This window comes from Notothenia rossii, assembly GCF_949606895.1.
Source record: "Notothenia rossii genome assembly, chromosome: 6".
Taxonomy (NCBI): Eukaryota; Metazoa; Chordata; class Actinopteri; order Perciformes; family Nototheniidae; genus Notothenia; species Notothenia rossii.
Genome location: NC_136909.1, coordinates 70,847,953 through 70,865,236, shown reverse-complemented (window position 1 = coordinate 70,865,236; position 17,284 = coordinate 70,847,953). Strand labels below are relative to the sequence as shown.

Genomic DNA, 17,284 nt, shown 5'->3' with positions numbered 1-17,284 from the left:
TTTTTAGCTTGTTTTACCTCTATCCAATAAAGTCGGTTGACCCTCCACATTTAAGAGACATTATAACCATTGGTACTTGTTCATCTACAAGTCAAATAGCCTTTATTGAAAACATTCAGTATCAGGCACTAATCATAAAATACCCACATGTTTTAAGGATCGATTAATTGGTTGACAAGACGAAAAATATTCATTATGGAACAAAATGGAACAAGAATCTTCTGTTGGCACTGTTCTGAAGCACCTGGGTCGTACATATTGTGGGATGAGAAGAAACACTGAGGATAGGTGCAGTTAGCAGGAATGATATGTTGAAGAGTACCAAATGTTCCAGAGGAGAATTTCCTGCTCATTATTAACTCCAGGTTTTGTGGCACTCCGCATTGGTCGGTACACTGAGTTTTAAGCACTCAGGGTGAATGAGTGTGATGCGGCCACGGTGTAGAAATAACTTTTGTCTACGGCCCCGCAAAAGCCAGCGGGTTGAATGCTTAAGTAAACACATTTTATTTGGACATTTCCCCTGCTGCTTAGTTGGAGGTCATTTCATTATATGAAATAGAGTAAAGTCAAGTCACTCATATTTAAGTCAGGCGGGTGACGGCCATGGTTGGTTAGCAACCACCTAACCTAAAAACTATAGGTACAAGTACAAATTAACAGATGATATATTTGGGCTTGTTTTGCTGCTCACCTCGATGTTTTTCATCATTCCTTTCAATTTTTCTAATTGTTTTGCTTGAACATTTTAATAGAGAAGTAAAATTAACAAGTTAAACACAAAAACATGTGTAGCAATAACATCATACACTTAAGTGAGTCTCGACCACATGTGATGATAATTCTCCAGGATGGTAAAACATGATTAGAGAGGAAATCATAAAATTGCCTATTTGAGAAAACATATTCAGTCATAAAAACAAAGGAATTTGCTAATGGCAAAGGCTAATGTCGAAACGCTATCTCTGTGTCAGTGCAGGGCTAAACTTTAGGGTGATGGGGAGAGTTAATGAATCTGATAAATGCGCAGACACTTGATGGTTTGAACTGAGATGCCAAAATATCATCTCATCTCACCACTTTGGCTAAACGGAGCCGACTAAACGTCTTTACCTTATCAAGACCCTGAAGAAAGACTCTGCAATTAGCAAAGTGGTTCTACAACTTAAATAAAAACTTGGAATAAGCTTTTATGCTGCAAACAATCTCACCATGTATTATTTGTTTAAATATGACTTGGATGGGCTTTGCTCTAGAAGAATAATAGAGAATCAGAAATTAATGAGCGACCTGATTAATGTTTTTTCCTCTCTTAAAGATCAACATTGTTGTTGAAAGAGTTATTGGGTAGATTTCAAAAACTCGACGGGGTTTCTGGCCCACACTGCTGCCCTGCGTTTTGGCACCTTGTGTTACGCGCTCCTGGTTTCCCCATTTTCTCCTGCTCACTCTATGAGGGTCCTATGTTGATTTATCTAAGTGTTAAGCACTCAATGTTTATGCCTTGTACCCTGGATGACACCATCTGCAGCTAATCTGTATTTCCGTTGTTGTCTGCACACAGAGGCCCAGAAAAAGAGTCAAGTAAGACTTTGAAACTCCTGTCAAACTCTTCCTGTGCAGCTCCATCTGGATATTTCACCACTATTTACTAGAAACAACAACAGTTTGCCATCCATGTTCAACCATTAGTGTTAATTTGTATACAGTCAGAAAAAATGATGGTAAGAGTTAGTGAACACTGGGACATGTGCTGTATCAGTTAAGCCTGAAATATGACTCTGTAATTCGTTGACCACATAAGGAAAAACACAGGTTGACTAATACTAGTATATAAACAGTAACATGAACACCTTTATGGTAAAAAGGAAAATGTTACACATGCAGACATGTAACATGTTACTATTGAAAATGAAAACTTCAAATAAATGAGGAACAACTATGTGCTTTGAGTACTGCCAGGAGGTTTTGCACAGCTATTTGTATTGATATATTTTTTCTTTTGATTTATTCATCAAAGTCAACATTTTATGCTGAACGAATCCTATCAGAGTATTATGTATATTATTATAATACAAATAATACATGTATTACTAGGAATACATGTTTTATTTGGTCAAAATGCACCTAATTTGAACAAAATAAGAATATTATCATCTGAAATTAAGCGAAAGTAGCACAATTTAGTGATCAATAAGGGAAACACAGGCTACCTGACAGGATCAACAGCATTATACCCAAGTTGCCTCTTCTAGTTTATAGTTGTGCGTGCCAGCTTTACGTAAAATGTCAAAAAGAAAGCAAAAATCAATCCTGTACTATAGTCATAAAAACTGCTCAGACATTCTGAGGTGTCCCAGATGTTGACCCTGTTGACTTCCACTATAAAACACTACAGCAGCAATTGTTGCACATTTTTGTTCCTGAAACTATACGTCTTTCCATTATAGCGCTGATGTCATGTAGTCTGGTTCCTGCATTAGTTCACACCAGCTGTTTAGCACAGCATGTGAAAGCTCTCATCAAGTAGGGCGCGTATATAAGCTGATTCGCTGTAATGTTATACCAGTCATTACAAAAAAACAAACAATAAAACATTCTCATGTCAAAGATCATCACTTTGATATCCATCAATCTGGCTACTTTTTTCTTTTAAATAATTCACATGTTCATTACATAGTATTTAGAAAAGCTTTGCGTAACACTTGCATGACTCACAGCTTTCTGCCAGCAGTTTTTCGACATGTGCACAAATATTCATCTCCCTTGACTATGAGTTACACTGAGTTCATGAAAACAAAGAAGCAGAGATCATCAGGATCTCATCTTTGGGGGATCATTAAAATGCAAATGCTTTATGATGTATATCTTTGGTTTCTTTATACAGTATACATGACTCATTAGGGAAAGTGAAGCATTCAGAGCTCTGAGCTACAGGCCAGAGAGTCAGTGAACCACAAAAAAAAACTCTACATACAATGTGAGAGACATTCAGACATAAGATGATTATGTGATGAAAAATGAAGAACAAGTTCTGAGTTCTGCTCTGTATCTTCCCCAAACTAACACTCTGCTCTGTTCGGGGCTTTCAACATTTCCTAGTACTAGTAGTTCTTCTCACAGTCAAATTGAATGACAAATTGTGAGGGATAAAACTTTGGACCAGATTGCGTTATTACGTACGGGTGTGGCTTTCATTGAAATCTTATTATTTGCAAGTATAAACACATCATTCTTAACTGGTGAGATCAATGCAGGGAGTTGACCAGTGTACCAAACTCGACCTCACACAGACAACAAAAATGCACAAACTCTGATATATCACTTTTGTTTGCAAAAATGTGATCACTGAATCTTAGTGTAGCCTAGCAGGTAAATTCATCCAAGAGAAGAAGATACTCACTCCATAATACACCCACGCACAAACACACATTCCAGCACATTAAAATGGAGAAAGAACACAGCTACATACATTTTATCTGATGACAATTTATTATGTTTTGTTCCAGAAGAAAGTCTCTTCTGCTTGCAGGAACACTAAAGCTCACCATGACAGGTCCGACTCACACTCGCCAGCACATACCTGTCTTCGTGGCATAAAAAAAACGTTCAGAAATGTGCATGTATAATGTTGTGTATGACCAAAGATAGCTATCACCCCATAAATCCAATGCAGCTTCAGCCCTGCTTTCTTTAATTTATAACATTAGTTTTTGTGATAGGAAACCTGGCATCTGAAATTGTGCAACTTCAATATAAATAATCTGACTGAGCTGAGGCTGGTGGTGCACAGAGAACAATCCTTTCAGGCAGCCTGGTTTGGTAATAATTAAAGCAAACAGTCTTAAAAAGACAGAGTAAATCAAATGCAGAATTTTGGACAGAGGACAAGGCAGAGAAGAGCAGTGTTCTGAACGTTTGCCTCTGTCTGAAGGAGTTAAGAAAAGGCGGGCTATCAGTGGATTTATCTTTCCATCATCACCATCAGCGTCAGATAATGCATCAAATTCAGTATCTTTTCCTAATGGACTGGGGATGAGTGACGCTCCAAATTTCATTCCATTGCAGAAAGGTAGAGTTTTCCTTTAGCTTCTCTCAAGACAGCTGAGGGTTAGAACTTGTCGGCAGCAACAATGGCAGCATACTGGAGTTTTTTTTCTGGGCTTGGAAAAGTGAGAATCGTGCCCCAATCCCAGAACATTTAAGATAACAAAGTGAATGCCACTGACATTTCCCCACGATATATGAATTACTTATTAACCATGTGGTTATACTTCTGAAACTGAGAAGGTAAACATTTAATATTAAACCTAAAGAAGGTTCCAAAACAAGCACATACAAGGCAGCTGTACCCACCATCTTGTGTACTACAACTTTGTTTACTTTCTGGAGATGCACCCTATCTTGATGATGGAATGAGTAAGGCATCCCTGTAATAAATACATTGAAATATAAGTATGATCATAAGTTATATTCATATAAAATCTTCAGGAGATCATAAATTAAACGAAAATTGCAAAGGGTCCTTACTGTAAGTAGAACCTTGAGGAACACCTTATATTGGCAAAACAAACAGACACGCAGTAACACAGCCGCATTCATACCTAGCAGAAAACAGACAATAAAATAAATAATTTCAACAGACATGTATGAATGATGTAAGGGTATATTTAGACTTTATATAAATATTCCCAACAATGTGTACTTTAAAAAAAAAAAAAGATTCCCAAAAGATATTCAATTTATTTTGCTCCAGAAGATTTTAATAGTAAATGTCATTTGTAGCCGAGCCGACATTTTGTTTTGCAACTGTGGAGAGTAAATGTAAAGCTCAAACAATGCGGACGGGTGTGTCAGTATGAACAGTAGTAGCATCTGTGTGTTTGGCAGCCAAAGAGGTTGCACCCAGTTGATGTCATAGCATAGTGTGCTGATCTGCTAAGTATTGCGCTCATCCAGTTATATGGAAGGAAATCTGTTGCACATACTAAACTTAAACAACCTGATACTTGACTATCCTAATGTGAAGAGACGGATGGGAAATAGTTGTTAAAGCTAAAGGTTTTAGTCAAATAGAGTTTAGTTTTTTTCTGTAATTGAGAGCACATTATATCTTGTAACAATCATGTGATATTCAGAAAAAAGCATTGATATATTTGAATCTCAGTAATAGAAAGAAAAGCAGTGTAGTTATGTACATACTGGATTTTACCAAGATGAGCTAAAATGGGTGGCTCCAATTTTCGAGCACAGAAGTGAAAGAACACAATAGGAAAATACAACTAGAAAAATAAAAACCTATTGTTTCCATTTCAATCTCAATTAAACTGAAAAATAAAAACAAACCCATATTTCTTCCATTCCCACTAAAATCCAAGCCAGGGGGCTGGAACTGCTTTAATGAAACCTGCATGGACTACCCAGTCTAGTGAGGGACGCTATGCACAGCACTGGTGTCACGAGACAGACGGGCCGCACTGCTGGACTGAAACAATCTCAGCTTTCCGTCCATGGTCCCAGTTAGCAGCTAGGAGAGAAAGAGAAAAAAAAAAAATCACGTTCAGCTTTTACTCTTTAGGATATTTCCCAGGAACTGTGTCATATATTACTCTTTCTTTTACGACTCCATTAAGAGGACCAAGTTGAATAACAGCGCACCTGCTTCCTTAAAGTAGACTAGCACCTCTGAGGTTAAGACCCAGAATCTGTGCCTCGTAGAAATTATTGATTTTCCATACCTGCCATGTATCGGAAAAAAACATAAAGCTCCCTGGCCTGAAGTCTGCTATATAACTTTGTTTAATAAGCAGCGGGACTGGAGGTTGCTGCCAGTGCGAGTCAAGGTGAGTCAACTGTTTACACATTAATGAGGCACATATCAAGAAAGTGAATCCACACTCTGCTCACAAACTCAAACAAACACTCACACATTAGACTCTAACCAACATGTGGATGCGGAACGCAGACAAGCACACATGTAATCAATTCTTCATTATATTTCTCAACAAGAAGGGAAGATTATCTCATCTGTTTGCATCGACTAGTAGTGCAGATGAGGGTAAAGGAGCATTACCTCAACACTCTGACAGCCAATCAACTGCTATAGCAATAGGAAACAATACATTTGGGCTTCAGCTCTTGAAACATATTCATAACTGCAGTAGCTCAGAGATAGATTACATTACATTACATGTCATTTGTTAGACGCTTTTATCCAAAGCGACTTACATACTCAATACTGTGGACAATCCCCACAGGAGCAATTTGTGGTGAAGTGTCTTGCCCAGGGACACAACAACATGCTGACTGCAGTGGGACCCGAACTTGCCATCTCCTGATTCCAAGTCCAGCATGCTATCCACTGAGCCACAGCCTCCCACAGATAGATAAATATGATAGAACAATCATATCCAAAATAGATGTTTGGACACTGCTCTCCTTCTGCTTTCCCCCCTTCCCTTTCCTGTAGTGTGTTATATAGGTTTGTTTGCATGTAAATGGTCTGAAAAGGCTAAAATCCCAGAGTTCACACCAGAAGGAGTTTCTCTTCCACACACTCCCACCTTGCTTGAAACGTCTCATTTGTAGTCCTTTGTTTACTTACATAAAATTATGACATCACAATGTAGCACTTGCACTTATATTAGGTATCCCTCCAACACATGATAGATAGAGGCTAAGGGGTGGTACATCTATAAACTGGGTTTCAGACAGAGGGTGAAAAGAAGTGCTGCAGCACAGAAACTATCAGAAAAATAAATACCTTTTTTTTTACATTTAGTGTATTTTGCATGATAGGTCCCCTTTAAAGCATGTACATTTCACAGTAGAAGCACAACAGATACAATATGAAACCTGAAAATCTGCATAACAGGGCCCCTTTTTCATTTCAAGCCTGACATGAATGACCAGTGGATATGATTAACCATTTTAGATATATTTCATACAACCTTAAGCCAAGATTATTTGTTCCACCCTTAATTCTGCCTAATTATGACTAATTCATCATAATGAAAAAATAAGGAAACTAAGTGATTGGGTGAATGTCAAGGTCTGCTGTGAAGTGTCAATGTCATTTATTGTAAGTAATATTAGAGATTTTAAGATGGTTGTAAAGTCAGAGTTTCTATTTAAAGCATTCTAACAGCAGGAATTCTGGGGGAAAAAATGATTTGCCAAACAGTGATAAAATCCACATTTGGTATAAACAGTCCAACATTTTTTCCCTATCTACTAAGGCTGTTTTATGCAGAAGAAATTATCTTTTTACCAGCAAGCCAGATGCCTGTGCTGGGAAATGGATTCACAAGAGTTGTGGTCTGGGTATGACTCAAACAAACAATGGGCTACACTGGGGTAGAATGAATCTGCTTCTGACGGGGGAACACTGCAGCCCTTATCCTAAAGACACACGTAGGATTTGAACATGTGAGAGTGGAGCCAAAAGACAAGAGGATGTCTGCAAAAAAGGCAGCCAAGTAATCAAAAGCACATCACACCTACAAAAGCACATGTTGTACTTTTTGTAACGTATAAAACAGTTTGAGGCTCTCCCACAAAACAAACAATTTAACAGCTCATTTTACTAGCTCTTCTATTATGAGCAAGTCATCTTACTCCTTGACCTTGTGCTCAATGACCTTAATCAACAATAGCCAAGCTGCCTGGGTCCTGCCCCGGGGCTGCTAAATTGGCTAATTAAAACTTAAGAGGGTCAGAGAACAGCTCCATTAGCAACCAGAGCTCATCAATGGCCATCTAAAAGCATTAAACTGTGTAATCGACCAGCATTACACTTCTCTGTGTCTGAGTTGAAGCTAAATCACATATTGTCTAAAAAGGTGTAACTTATAGATTTCTTGCTTCTGATTCTTGCAGCAAATATCTGCAATCCAACACATTCCATCTCTGCAACCTTCAACCTTTGTTCAGTGAGGCTGAAGCAGGCCGAGCTGATGAGCAGCGAGGGTTTTGTTGACCTTTGGGGTCAGAGGACACAAATTCTTGCACGCCGGTTCACTGTATGTAGCATTGAGTCATGCCATCGCAAGCGAGTTATTTGTCTTTCCTCAACATCTGTTTAAAGATTTATTTGGAATTTGTCAGATTTCCTCATGCAACCCTGTCACCATTGAAATATCGTTTTTTCAAAACAAAAGCAAATGTTTTTCTCTTTTCATATTTGACTTTTAATCATTTCAAAGAAAGGAACAAAGGAAAAGTTATAAAGTAAAGAATGTGGATCATGACTAAGAATGCAATGTGCGTTGGCTTCCCAGTGGTGAACACATTGTGTGAAATATTGGCATGCTGGACAACAGAAAGTGTTCATCTGTTGATAGTGGTATGAACAATAACTGAGGCTTTGAAGGTATGAGGAGTGATTTGCTTTTTGTCCAAAAGGATATCATTCATCAGATGAGTGCAGACCTCTCAAATGCCAACATACCAGAATGTTCTGTACTGTACAAGCTGCACGGGGAAGAAAAAGAGCAGACAGTCACCGGTGTCAGCGGTTAAGTACATGAACTGTCGGGGAAAGAAATTCATAGTCTGTTGCTATTGGGGACTTATTGTTAACCTTCTAGTTCTCCTTATGCATTCAAAGTATTAATGAACAAAGTTTTATATAAGCCAACGTTAACATTGTGTTTTATTTTTGTTGCCGTCAAGCCTATTATGTGTTATACATTTCTCTTATATCTCTTTTTAAATTAGGGAACTGATAGAGTCTTGGAACAAAAGGAAATTCCAGGTAACTTAAAAAAAAAAAACGTCTTTTTTTTTTTTCTCATTAGGAAAATTGTAATCTAATAAAAACTATCTTCAGGAAATTCCAATTCAAATCAGAGACAGGGATTGAAGACATGACGTTCTTTGCTGTTTCGTTCTCATTGCATTAACCTCAGCTCTTTTCAGATCTCACTGATACTTAACGAATAAAACACTCCAAATAATGGAAGTAACAGTATATTTATACTGTATCTGTCCAGCTTGTGCTTCCTGCCTGTTCCTCCATTTGTCTCTGACAGTCGAGGTAGATCTAATTTTTTAGGCTCTGGACAATGTTACAAAACAGAAACCCAGATATGATCAGACTCCGAGCATGCCATGTGCTCCAGAAGCCGCGTATGGAGTTTCTTTCTCAGGAAACACACATAATACAAAGAAAAGTGAATGATTATTAAGGCTGACAATCACAGAACACACTATTAGTGTATTGCAACAGCGTTGGAGCGGAAGGCCTGTCGGTATCTGAGCCACTTTGAGTAAATATTTTTTTTCTATTTGTGTATCTGTTTCATCATGAATCTGTATGATAAATAATTAAAAGAGAAGATGGATCTTTTTACAACCAGTGTGTAGCTGAAGCCAGCAGCTAGTTAGCTTGGCTTAGCATTGCATAAAGACTGGAAACACAGGGAAACTATTCTGTAAAACGTACAAATTAAAAGATGAAATCTTATTTGTGTAATCCTAGTTTTATTTTATTAATGCATTAAAAATAATTACTTACTAATACGGAAATACAGTATGCTAGTTTATTTCAAACAGAGTTATTCAACCCACTCTCTTCAGTCTGCGTACAAATGACACGACTTTACACATTGGAAATGCGTACAATAGATACGCAGAAGTCCAATTTTGCGTGCATATGATACGCTAACCATTCCCATTTGGCTTGTTTGAGACGCATTGCGGCTCGCCTCGAAAGTAGACGAGAATAGCCGAACGCAGCCGGGGGAGGTCTCAAAAAGCTCGCCTGAAGTCGGACAGCTCCGAGTCGGCGGGTTCTTCTTCTTCTTCTTCTTCTTCTTCTTCTCCTCCTCCTCCTCCTCCTCCTCTCGGTTTTTTCGCGGATTGCAAACAACTTTAAGGTGCATACGCATGGTGCATACCGCCACCTCCGGAGTTGGCTTGACTCGGTTTGCATTTATAAAGAAGGCACACATGTGTTTAATTGTTAATGTCAGATATGTACTAAGTAAATACATTTGTTCCTGCTCAAGATTAGATTAAACTCTATTGTTATTGCACAGATTACAGGTACGGAGACAACGAAATGCAGTTTAGCTTCTAACCAGGAGTGCAACAACCAGTAAAGTGAAAAGTAATGTACACAATCTACAGAATAAAAGATAGAATGAAGTGAATGATGAATAAACAGTGAGGGGTATGAATACACTAGATATACACAGCAGCCTGTGAGCAGTATGAACAGTGTGTATGAATATGCTAAGATATATAAAGTATGAAAACGGTAAGCAGTGCAAATATATTATAACATATATACATATTAATTTCATGATGATAAACATTGTGGAACAATTATGAAAATGTTAATGGAAGGGGAGACGTAAAACTGACACAAAACAACAACAAACTTTTGCCGAGCCAATTGGAGAGTTTCATCACCAGCACGTGGTAAAAATCACCAATGAGCGCTCAGCGCACCTCGCTCTCAAGGCTGCGGGCGTCTTTGTCCCGCGAGATTTCAACATCTCATGTGAGCGAGCCTCCAGAGCAAGTCGGACAAAATGACTAACCATCATGCAACGCACTAGCAAGACGTTGATCGAAATTGCGCAGCTCTGCGCAGGTCTCGCTTGTCTCAAACAAGCCTAGTGAGATCTGATGCCGAGTGTTGCGTGCATATGATACGCCACGTTTTGTCCGTCGGGTTCATAAAAACATGTTCTTACCGGTTCTTACTCAATATCAAGCCACAATTATTGTTTTTATTTTAAATTGTATAATGTCTGACTTTTTTTGCCGTCTGTGAGTAAAAGAAATGGGGCTCGGAGCCTCAGAATAATGAAATCTGTATTTTTTAAAATATTTTTATTCTTCTAATTTGTTATTCTTTTCTGAATAACACACTGTTATTTACTCAACAATAACACACAATTATCCTTGTTTTTATTTATTCGTTTAATTCTATAATCTCGAGCTTTTTAGCCGTTTCTCAGGAACTGAATTTCAAAATAAAGTCACCGGAAACAGACATAGACCTATAAGGGACATCTCGAGCATCATCGCGATACACAACACAAACCCACTGAACTGATTACCCAAGATCCTGAGCTAGAAGCTCTGTGATTGGATTGTTTAGCCGCAATGCATGTTGGGATATGGTGTTCATGCGATATGAAATCCGAAAAACATTTAAAAAAAGAAAATAATAGCCTACTTTATTCCGAGTATGCTTGCTTTTCTCTTTGGAAGTAATCACATAACGGCATTGTAATTCACGGTTCGGCTGCATTACATATTACATATCTGCCGTAGTTCTTTATTTATAGAGCCCTGATTTGAAGACTTATAGACAAACTGGAAGAACTGCCGCCAAAACTGAATATGTGACGTGGATCATAAATATATCAGCAATTAAACAACATCTTCCATTTCTTTTCAAACAATACGTCTCCTTGCAGTATCAACCTTAATTCGGCTGACTTTTATATTTGATCCAATTGGTAGATAGGTTATATTTACACCATAACGGTGCGCAGCTGATAGAAAAATACTTGTAGTTTTTAAAGATATTGCTGATTTTCTTTGAATATAAGAATGTAAATACTGAGTTGAGAGAATAGTCAGGGGATTTGGGTGATGGGAGACACATCTATGGAATCACAATTTCAATAGCTTACCATTAAATGACGGACATACCTTTCTGTCTGTGATGTTTTATAAATCAGATATTAATGTTAGAACAAAAACATGAGAAATAGTATAGCAATATCCAGTAAAATTATGTGAAAACATGAATAAAACTACACATCTTCAGATGTTCTGCATACATAAGTGTCCTACACTAATAATACAAAGTTATTATTAGTATGCTGTGTGTACCTTGTGTGCACCGCCTAGTGGTTAAAGCACGTTATTTAATTATTTGTGTTGAATAATGTTATTTGATGAAAAACATATTAAGAGTACATACTTTCATAGGGGGAAAGTAGAAGGTCAATGATATAAATATAGAATATAAAAAATCAAGAAGATACTGTAAGTGACCTCTACAACAAAACAGTTTAGTGTTGGATGTACAAAGATATTAATAGGAGGATGTGTAAAACAGACATCTAATTAACCTTTATTAACACATTAAAGAATACTTTAGGTTAAGGTCTTCTTTTAAGTAAGAAAAAAGCTTTGGAGGTATCTATCTAGATATATTAAGCCTGACAAAATACTTAACATCTAATATATTGCTTTCCTGCAATGTTAACTATGTTGAAGCACTTATTTTAACTGATATTATTCACATTAATTATACTCTTATGTATGTAGATAGTATAAGAAATGTGCAGAATTTGACAGTTTAATGGTGGAGGTACACACATATTGATAGATGTCTTGTAATGTGCTGTTGAGGAACCTGTGACCCAAGTTTTTCATTCATTGCACAACTACACCGTAGTTATGTATATGATATGTCAATAAACCTTTGAAAATCTTGAAAGGGATGTGCAAAATAGCCATTATACAGTCTTTAATTAACTATTAGTAGAGAATAACGAGTAATGAATATACTTTATAGAGATCTGAAGATAAATGTTTAGTCTTCTCAAGCACCAACTATCAAATATCTCTCCTGATTGTTGGCACTTGACAATCACCTTTTCTGAATTTTACTCAGGTGTAACTAAAGTCTGCTTTAAGGGTTGTTTATATTTCACATCATTAATCAGAATCTGCAAAGTAACTAAAATAAATCTAGTGGAGTAAAAATACCAGTTTAACCTCTGAATTGTAGTGGAGTAGAATTACAAAGTAACAATGAGCTGTCATGTGGGTATATATTAATGCTGCCCATTATGGATAAAAGCGATCTTCACCCATTTAGTAATTACATGTTTTAAATGTGTACACACCAATTTGTTTCCTATCGCCTAAACCTCCAGGGCTGTACACAGTTTAATACAGTCAACTTCTAATGTTGGAAACAACGAAAACGTCTTTTAAAACTACAATTTCCAGTAGAGACGTGCCAAAGTAAAACATGTTGCGAAACACAATAGCCATTAGCCAGCATGTGTAGTTCTGGGGGGGCGTTCGAGTCCAGTTTTGAATAGTCTGCCGTGGTTTCGTTCCATTTCAAAGAGTTTGACGCTCGGCATAACCTTGGCGCACTGCCACTCCAACATCCAATCACAGAGCTTGAAGATTAATCACAGGGTTTGTCAACGGGACTGTAGTCCCAAACGATAGCTGGGGATTATGGGTAGTGTAGTGTCTTCGGCCATCCTAAACTCTGATTTTTTTTCGGATATCATATCACATTAACACCATATCTCAACGTGCATTGCGGCTAAAACATCCCGAGCTTCAAGCTGAGGATCTTGGGTAATCAGTTGACCGTCTACGCCTGTTTCCGGTGACTTTATTTACGGCTAAAAAGCATGGTAAAAAGCCCAATATTATAGAATCAAAGGAATAAATAAAAAAAAGGATAATTGTGTGTTATTATTTAGAAAAGAATAACAAATTAGAAGGAAAAAAAGATTTTTAAAAATACAGATTTCATTTTCTGAAGCTCTGAGCCGTATTTCTTTTCCTCAAAGACGGCAAAAAAAGTACGACATTATACGATTTAAAATAAAAACAATTATAATCGTGGCTTGGTATTGAGTAAGAACATGTTTTTATGAACCACACAGCTTCCGGTCTACCAAGACCCGACGGACAAAACGTGGCGTATCATATGCACGCAAAACTCGGCATCAGATCTCAATGGGAATGGTTAGCGTATCATATGCACGCAAAATTGGACTTCTGCGTATCTATTGCACGCATTTCCAATGTGTAAAGTCGTGTCATTTGTTCGCAGACTGAAGAGAGTGGGTTGGAGTTATTATGCAATATACCAAAGATTAGTGATTTATTAGATCTCTCTTTGCATAGTGTTCAATAAAAAAAACGTATCGAAATATTGTTTGTTATGGAGAGGCAAAATATGACGTATTTCTTTTTTTTTCTTTTTTTATACTAAATGTAAATATGCATATCTGAGATAATGCATTCAAACTGCACAGGCTAAACACATTATGTTTTGGTTATTCAGGGAGTAAAACATAATTAACTAACACCAATCGATCAACCATGACCAAATTAGAAAATCCTGTTTACTGAATGTATAACATTTTGATACTTTAAAATGCCTCCTGCTACTTTGCAACTGGACCCAAAGTCTTTATATGCTCACTTGCTGTTCATTGCTTTCCAGCTGCGCTGAACCCAGGCCAGATGATTTCAGAGAGGCTGTCTCAGCTCAGTCTGTATCTCACTCTAATGCCACATTCTGGAGCACACAGGAAAGTCCAGCTCTGTATTTGCTATCTGGCCACTACAGTAAGAAGAGAGGGTTTTGCTCTCTGGGGTCAGGGAAAGAGGAAACGAAGGGATTAAATAGAAGAAGAAAAAGTGTGGTTAGCTTTTCAAATGCCAAATGGACAAAAATGATACGATACAGTAAAAGGGTCTAGTGGGACACCAGCTGCACATTTTGCCTGCCTGCAAAGAGCAAAGATGATACATGGTGACATATGGAGACAAGAGGAGCGCTAAACTAGAAAGCCAGATTCACTCATTGTTCATCTCCCCAGTTGGGCTGATCGAATATGTGAACTTTAAGAGAAAACTGGTTGTGTCAGCATTCACAGTCAACACATGAAGTGCAGATGAGATCTAAAATATTTGACGGAACTAAACTTCTCACTTAATAAAAAGACTGAAACAAAAACCATTATTAAAAAAGGTCTTATTTCATTCTGATCCCTACGTTGAAATTAAAAATACTAAAAAGAACACGTGTTTGCATTTATGCCCATATATGTCAGGGTGAAGCAGTGTTTCTGGGACAGAAGGGTTCACTGAGTTGCACAAGGATATTTTTCAAAGAAACAAACACATTTAAACAACAGGAAACCTCAGTCACCATAAACTGATTGCTTTTGTTCCACCACAAACACACATTTTCCATGTCCGATTACTAACACTTCAGTTTGTTTGGTGGTCTTTTTTACTCTCTTGTGATCTGAGAATACTTTGAGGCAGAATGACCCATCAACCATCAACTTCTGTATAAACTAAAGCTCACATAAAAATATTTTCTGTTTTTAAAGTTGATATTTTGGTCATTTCAACCAGCATACAGTAAACGGACATTACGGGATGAAGATGACGGCATACAGCAACGATTTGACGGTTTGCTGATTCAGCTAACATTGGAACTCAAGTATGTTTAAACATCAAGCACACCTGGTTTAGGATTACTCAAAGCAAACTCCTTTTTTCATTTGATGGATCTGGCTTGTAAATGTCTCTTACTGCACCACCATGTCCACATCTAGCGAGTCCCCCACAGCTCAAAGTTACAACGCTAACCGATTTTCCAATTCATAAAGTATGAGTCACATCTAATAAAGGGCTCGCACAACATACGGACAGTTTAACAACAATGTAAGGATTTTTCTCTATTTTCTCTTGAATGCAGTGTAACTTTACAAAAAATACTAGTATTTCTCCTCCTTTGTCGCTTTTCATTGATGTTTACTGACATTTCAAATTGTAGAAAATCATTCCTTATGTCTCTTAGTATCATGCCCTTCATTTCTGAAGAACCAATCTCTTGTAAATACTACAAAGACGTTTCCACTGCTAATGTGGAACAATGCAATTGGAGCTACCGACAGCTGGAGTGAGACTGTACAGAAATCTGAATAACCCAAATAGAGCAAAGCCCCATGAAGTCTATTTCTCCAGTCTGACCTAGATATCTTTTTCAAGCTATTTTCTTTTACTTATGAATCTTAATTTGGAGGAGGTAGCTTCAGATACAGTATCACTCATGCCTTAATCCCAAATTGAACCCTTAGAACGCTTAGCCTCCAACAAATCAAATAAAAAAGGAGAATATCCTTGTTGAATCAGCAGATACGAAATTACTCATGTGAAGTGTGAACGTACTCTCAAGTAGAATTTGCACGTCTACTTTTATGGTAGCACATGTAGGTTCTACACAGGAGAGCTTGCAAAACTTGAGGTATGCCATGTGAAATCCCGCAAGATTTTACAAGACAACAAAGTGAACGAGACAGTAAAAGTTGGGATCTTTCATTACTGACTAAAGTACAGAAATAAACCTGAGGGAATGAACCCCGGAGGTAGATCTGCCTGCTTGATGGTCTTTTAAGTATTAGTGTGGAAAACATGAGTGAAAAATGAGTGGAAAATACGCATCGCATTATCTGTCTGTGTCTTGCATCGGAGGGTTCTCTCAGCAGTAAATATGGAGCACATCTGGCCCTCAAATGTGTCTCGAAAGCAAGGTGAGCACAGGTTGGGGACACTTTTTCAGAAAGCCCAGGCTAAGGAAATACAGCAATGTTACCATGATGATATCACATGGCCTTGGTGTCAGTTAACTTTAAGACTAAGCAGACATTTTCCCAGGACTTCCTGATCTTTTAATCATTTTTTATTCACAGGTCTCTTATTTGGCAACAAGCAGAAGAAAAAAAAGACAGATATGAATGCGTCCATTCCAGGCAGCCATTAGATCAACCGGATCAAGATTAACCAGAAGCAGCCTCACAAAGCAGAGCCAGACACTCAGTATATCAGATCGGTACCATCTTTAGCAGCAACATTCATCTGCAGCAATGTACAGAGCATCAGTTACATTTCACAAGTTCTTTTCTGTTTTATTCCCATTCTTCTAAGACAGAAAAAGCTAATTGCAAATCCAATTGTGTCATTGATAAATTGAATCAATGACACAATTGATTCAACTTATTTTTGTAAAAGTGACTGTGAAATTGTATCAGAATAATATCTGCGTTATTAAAAGTGAAACAAAACATTTATTTCACAACTTCGGTATGGATATGAGTCAGAAGAAGATATTTCCATCAAAGTATGGATTGTGTCAATCAAACAACCCACCTGCATGACAAGGGATTGAACTTACAAAAAGAGACATTCAGGATATTGTAGTAAGTGGATCTTGAATAGGGATTGTTTTGCTAAATTACTTTTTCTAATAAAAAGAGAAATCTGAAGAATGAAGGAGTGGACTTCCACACTTAACTTGAAGCTAACACAAAGTCCTAATAATAATATGGATGGAATGATAACATTAACAAAGCTCAGGGTTCAACAAATCCCTCTCCATTACAATTGAGTAATCTCTGTCTAATAATGCAGACTGTGTGATACGGTTGAGAGCTAGTAAGACCTGAGGCAGGAATTAGTTTTCCTCCACTCACCCTGAAAT

At 37.5% G+C, this 17,284-nt stretch overlaps 1 protein-coding gene across 3 annotated transcripts in view; it reads right to left on the bottom strand.

The window, feature by feature from the left end:
- Positions 1 to 4,652: 4,652 nt before the first annotated feature.
- wdr27 (WD repeat domain 27) overlaps positions 4,653 to 17,284 on the bottom strand; it is a 53,669-nt gene continuing 41,037 nt past the window's right edge. For all 3 annotated transcript variants that reach the window (XM_079690020.1, XM_079690019.1, XM_079690018.1), the window contains exon 24: positions 4,653 to 5,527. In XM_079690020.1, the coding sequence (XP_079546146.1) occupies positions 5,426 to 5,527 (102 nt within the window). In that variant the 3' untranslated portion in view covers positions 4,653 to 5,425. The remainder of the gene's footprint in view (positions 5,528 to 17,284) is intronic.